General features: G+C 40.0%; 1 protein-coding gene across 5 annotated transcripts in view; it reads right to left on the reverse strand.

Annotated features, from left to right (window-relative positions):
* The window catches only part of LOC144004494 (V-type proton ATPase 116 kDa subunit a 1-like), a 43,535-nt gene that overhangs the window by 16,262 nt on the left and 21,097 nt on the right, over positions 1-6,176 (reverse strand). For 4 of the 5 annotated variants that reach the window (XM_077501671.1, XM_077501670.1, XM_077501669.1 and 1 more), the window contains exons 1-8: positions 4,296-4,451; positions 3,059-3,208; positions 2,904-2,982; positions 2,729-2,826; positions 1,679-1,807; positions 1,487-1,569; positions 1,129-1,255; positions 318-400 (exon numbers count right to left, since the gene is read on the reverse strand). In XM_077501671.1, the coding sequence (XP_077357797.1) occupies positions 318-400; positions 1,129-1,255; positions 1,487-1,569; positions 1,679-1,807; positions 2,729-2,826; positions 2,904-2,982; positions 3,059-3,175 (716 nt within the window). In that variant the 5' untranslated portion in view covers positions 3,176-3,208; positions 4,296-4,451. Of the gene's footprint in view, positions 1-317; positions 401-1,128; positions 1,256-1,486; positions 1,570-1,678; positions 1,808-2,728; positions 2,827-2,903; positions 2,983-3,058; positions 3,209-4,295; positions 4,452-6,176 lie in introns of those variants that run through there. The other variant, XM_077501668.1, reaches the window with a different exon arrangement.

Raw genomic sequence — 6,176 nt, forward strand, 5'->3', positions numbered from 1 at the left:
AATTACTTACAATTTGAAATAGATTTGTGAAAACTGATGAAACTTAGCTCTCTTCTAATGCTAATTGTTGCAAAACGGAAACGGATAGAAACATACTTTTTTTTCCTGATGAAAGAAGAGACTTTAATCTTTCTTTTGATAGGTTCCATGCCTGTTATAGCAATTGAACACAATATTCTGTGGGCCTTGCAAAATCAGTCAAAATCCAGTAAAACAGCCGGGAGCGAACGGGATTGCGAAATGTGAAAATGCGGCGAGCGAATGAGTTAAAGACAGAAAGTACGATAATTTCATTTGAAAATAAATGGTCCACCCACCCCTCGCAGATCTTCTTCACCCTGTTCTTCAACTGATCACCTTGGAAGAAAATGATGAAGACCGACTTGTGGACCTGGTCTCCCTGTTTGAGAGGAAAATATTTCTTTAAAACTTTTACGCTCGTGCTGCATTCCAGGACGGTCGGGAAAGTCGGAAATATCCGAGTTCAAACCAGGAAGTCCGTCTGGGAACGCCCCCCTGAAATTTCACTCACAAAGTCGGAAAAAACCAAGGGCCCCGACTTCACCGGCGGACTACAATGTGACGTCACTCTGAATGGCAAAACACAATTTACTCGAGTATAAAACTAGACAGCTTTCTTCATTCATAAATATTCGCCATAACTTCATGTAATACGTGACAGTATTGCCGCTATATATAAGATAAGAAATAAGATTGAAACAATAAATGAAGCAAAATTGCAAAAAGTGAAGTTTCCTGGAGGTCAAATAGAGTTTTGTGGACCAAAACAAAAAAACAATTGATCACTATCCGCCATTTTGGTTGTTTACTTTCACCTCGAACGCTTTGAGGTCGGAACTGAGAAGTTTCAACTCGGATATTTCCGACTTCCATCCTCGAATGCAGCATCAATTATGACTCGCCCACCAAAGTTGGGAAATCCAGGTCCAGAACAGTAATAAAAAAAAAAAAAATGCTTTAGTTACAGGTGTTTGTAATCAACCAGCAGGTAAACGAGGTCATTACGAGAAGCACCTGTGGCTGAAGCCAAACTCTGACACTTTCTTGACCTGGTTTTCTCATCTCTGCTGCCCCCCCCCCAAAAAAAGCTGACGTTTGTGTACTGACTGTGGTGGGGTCCTCCAGCGGGTCCTCGATCTCGGCCTTGCGCAAGAAAACGTTACCGCGGCACACCCGCCACAGCATTCTCTCAAAAGTTGGAATCCTCTCTCGACTGATCACGCCCGCCACAAATCTGCACAATGAGAACACGAGTGACACACATCAACACGAGTTCGTCTTTCGTTTACATATTTTACACGGGATTTATACGGATGAGGAAAATAAATACAAAGCTGATGGATGTTGCTTTCGAGTAGTAAATCATCGATGTGTTCATAGAAGATAATGTATAGTTGATAATATGTTTAAATATTAATCTTCAGACACGTTTCAAAAGCAGCTTTAACGTCTCCTCGTGCTTTACCCCAATCGGAGCGGAGCTCCTCTTCCCCCCTCGTTGCCCTCCATCAGGGCTGACGACTCTTCCAACAAGTTGGGATCCTCCATCTAAAAAAACAAACAAAAAAAAAAGATAAGAAAGAACTTTTGAATTCATTCCACATTTTAATCGCCCAATGATGCAGTCCAAAACGGAGAGCTCGAAGAGGGTCAAAACCTCATCGAAGAACTGCTGCGTCCGACGAAGAATGTGTTTCAGCTCCGTCAGCTCCAGGAAGTTCTTCTTCAGGGCTTCCTGGTTGGTGTTGATCTCCTTCAGTTCATTCTCCAACTTCTCAAAGGTTGCCTGCAAAGCAAAACAGACACTTGAGGTACCAGTGACGATAACGGCAATATCGCGACATTAAAACTGACACAAGATATCGTCGTCGTCATGCCACGACATTTACTCCCAAAAACGTATAAATGCGTTCTATTTTAAATATGACCATGCTCCCAAAGACGTAATTATACGTTTTGGCTTTGATGCAGCCTCTGAACTGAAGAGAATGCTTGAAGCAATGCTAGTTGTTACAAAAACTGCCAGCAGATGGCAGCAGAGTATAAGAGATCAAAAAGCTCTTTTCCCCCACTATTCTAAACAGATTTGTGAATAATGATGAAACTTAGCAACGTTCTAATGCTAATTGCTGCGAAATGGAAATAGCTAGAAATACACTTTATTTTATTTTTACAAAACTGATGAACAATTTTAAATAATGGTTAATAAAGGTTTGAAGATGGAAACAGTTTGATCCCGGAATTTTATTATTTCTAATGGGACACTTCATGACCTTTTTGTTTGTTTGTTTTTATCTTGCACTTGACAAATACAATAGAGAAAAACAATACAAAAGCTGTTTTAAACTAAAACAAAACATTCTTGAAAAAATAAAAAACTTGCTCTGAAAACTAATTAAAAGTAACTGAATTTAAAAACAATCCAAACAAAATACAGCATAGATATAATTATAAAAAAAAAAAAAATCAATACTAATACATCCCTGCTGTCTGGTGTACTAATATCTTTACATTTATTACTGTGCTAATAAATTGTTTCATTAACACCTTCGACTGCAACAATGTATGTGACGGCAATGATCAATATATATACTGTATGTATTTTGAAATTGCTTTTCCTTTATGATCATATCAGCCTATTGTATTCGTCCGACTACACTAAGGTACCTGATGTTGTTTCAGTAACGTCCACATCAAGTTACTTTACCTCCAAATCGATCATATCCCTTGGAAAGGGCACCTCAGGATTTTCTCCCGTGTCAACCGTCGGGATATTTGCTTTCTTGATCTCCTTCTCCACAAACCCTGTTCCGAACGGGAAGGGAACATGTCGGAGCAATCGTTACCCGCAAACAGAAACTGAAGCTGCTTCAACGACTTACTCAATTTTCTGTCCATCTCCTCGCATCTCCTCACTTCGTTCACAAACTTCCGCTGGAACACGTTCACATCCGGATTGAGCTGGCAACGAGATGTTCTTGTGAGGCAAATACAGAAATGGAGAAAGTCGATGAGTGTTGAACACTCGCGTTCTTACGTCTCTAAACTGGACCATGCCGAGTTCTCCCAGTTCGCTGACGCAGCAGTAAGCTGCCTCCGACTGGAGAAACAGCTGGGCCAGTGTCATCTCCTCACTCCTGAATAATTCCCCCATGATGATGACGACGATGAGTTGATGACCAACCAGCTTTAAGATAGACAGAAATATGCCAGATATTAGATGATGAGTTTGAAAATAACCACTAAGCAAGGAAAAATACAGTATGGTGCATTTTCATGCGGACGTACGGCCACCGCTTCATGAGTCACCCTTGCCACACCACCGCAAATTTTATGGCTCCGCCCCTCTTTACAATAATGCTCTGTTTTGGTCGACATCGTTAAAATGTATTATTTGAAATTGTGTTCTAGAAATATGTGGCTATTACTGTACTGTATTGCAGTTGTATTTTTTAGGTATGTAAAGTGCACTGGCAAGTGGTTGAAAAAAGAAACATTTCCGTCCGTCCATCTGTCCATCCATCCATCCGTCCAGCCTTTCATCCATCCATCCATCCACCCATCTATTCGTCCATCTGTCCGTCCGTCCATCCATCCATCCATCCACCCATCCATCCGTCCATCCGTCCATCCGTCCGTCCGTCTGTCCATCCATCCATTTTGTGTGGCACTCCTTATTAGGGTGACATCAGAAGGGATTTATTCAATATTTACATTCCATGTAACCAATATGTAGTTTGTGACTTTTACCATATCATAATAGTGACGACATACCTGTCCTGCCCGTCAAGTTGATGACGTAAAACTTGACTTGGAACACAACTGACCAAATAAGGCATAATGGATAGGATATGGGGAAAATCCTACTTTCATGTTAGCTTAACCGACTGGAGCAGAGTGAAAAGAGAGTCGAATGTCGAGGCCATCTGTCGTGAGCATCCTTCCTTTTCAACTGCCCTTCAGCTCAAGGACGCCATGATGCTGCTCGCCGTGACAGCATCTATCGCCTCGACATACGTGTGTCCTATCCCCTATTCAAACAATGTTTCGTTCTGTACAACTACAAGTACGTATCAGGTTGATACATTAAACGTGCGTCGTGGCGAATTATGTCCAAAATGTACCCACTTGAAAACGTCACTCATCTGGTTTCGCATTCGTCGTCCATACCAATCCACACGTCAAGTATTATGGATGAAACTAATGTAACGACGTGTTAATGAACGTTTACGCCGCATTACAAATCAGTAATGTATTTATTTGTATTTACTTACCGCTAAACGTGCAATTCGTCAAAAACTGTGGCCTGTCAAGCTCGAGTGATGATGCGGGGGTACCGCTGTTTTTAACACTCTGCGTCAAGTGCGACAAACTAAGGGAGAAACCGGACATCCGTTGCGGATAGAAAAATAAGAGCTCGTCGATGGCGCGTATTTTCTATAAAGAACGCAACACACAGAGAATTACGAGAATTGATCACGACAGCATAAAATTATGTTATCGTGGCAACATAAATTCTATTAAACATTTGAATGAGGCTGATGGTTACATTTGTTTATTTTGAAAGTTATTAGCAGAAACACATCTATAAAATAATGTACAACAAATAAATAAATAAATCCATCCGTCCATTTTTCTTGACCACTTATTCTTCACAAGGGTCGCGGGGGGGGGGGTTGCTGGAGCCTATCCCAGCTGGCTTTGGGCAGTAGGCGGGGTACACCCTGAACTGGTTGCCAGCCAATCGCAGGGCATAAATAAATAAATAAATGAATAAATAAAAGGACATGTGTGGACTTTTCCTCTTCTCGACGATTCTGCCTGGGTTCCTCCCACATTCTAAAAACAAACAAACAAACAAACAAACGTGTTGAGTTAATTACAGCCTCTGTGATTGGTTAACAAGTTGCAACTATAGTCCAAGTTGTGCCTCCCCTCGATCGCGCTGCCAAAATCAGTGAAATCGCAGATGGTGTCAAGTAACAAAGTAGAAATAAATTTGTTACCTTACAGTAAGGTTTCTATACTTTGCTGCAGTATTACTTTTCAGGCTACTTTTTGACTTTTGCTCCTTAGATTTTCATGCAAATATCTGAAACTTTTTGCTACTTACACTTTTAAAAAGCCTTGTTGTATTGTGTTCATTCTGGCTTGTCATTGTTGAAAAACACAACCAAATATAAATAAATAAATAAAATAAAACCTGTTCGGTCAAAAGCATGTTTTGAGTACAAAAAGAAACGTTCTTATGCGCTTAGTCCATTGAGCCTAAGTGTAATGTAATGAGTGTAAATGCACTACAAATGACTAGTTACTTAAGTGCAACACTTACAACAACATTATATTGTGCAAGCTAACATAAACATAGTGTAGAAGTAAATTAGTTGCCTGTCTATGAGCAAACTCAAGCCACAAAGATGCATGAGCTCCAAAACAACATTAAACTGTGAGTTTTTTTTTTTTTTTTTTTAAGACGCTACACTTAGATTGCATGAACAATTATGAACAAAGTTTAATTTATTGAACCGCATCAATGCGAACTGCTTTGGGGGTAGCTGTTATGTCACAAGGTTAGCATGGTGGCGTTAGGAGGAAGCTGGAAGTGCTCTGATAAAGTGTCTGTTAACTCATTCGCTCGCCGCCATTTTCACATTTCGCAGTCCCGTTCGCTCCCGGCTGTTTTATTGGATTTTGACTGATTTTGCAAGGCCCACAGAATATTGTGTTCTATTGCTATAAAAGCATGAAACCTACCAAAAGAAAGATTAAAGTCTCTTCTTTCATCAGGAAAAAAAAGTATGTTTCTATCTGTTTCCGTTTTGCAGCAATTAGCATTAGAAGAGAGCTAAGTTTCATCACTTTTCACAAATCTATTTAAAATTGGAATTAATTTAGCTTCTTTCTACATGGCCCTGGTTGATCTCCTTTGCTCTGCTGCCACCTGCTGGCCATTTGTGTAATTACTACCATTTCTGCAACCGTTCTTTGCAGTTGAGAGGCTGCATCAAAGCCTTCTGTATGCTCTAGCATAAAAACAAACAAAAAAAACGTATAAATACGTCTTTGGGACACTTACATTAAAAAAAACAAACGTATTTGCACGTTATTGGGAGCAAATGAGTTTAAAAAAATGTTTAGTTTTTTTGGTTGCTTAA

The sequence above is a fragment of the Festucalex cinctus genome, chromosome 17 (genome assembly GCF_051991245.1).
Source record: "Festucalex cinctus isolate MCC-2025b chromosome 17, RoL_Fcin_1.0, whole genome shotgun sequence".
In the NCBI taxonomy this organism is placed as follows: Eukaryota; Metazoa; Chordata; class Actinopteri; order Syngnathiformes; family Syngnathidae; genus Festucalex; species Festucalex cinctus.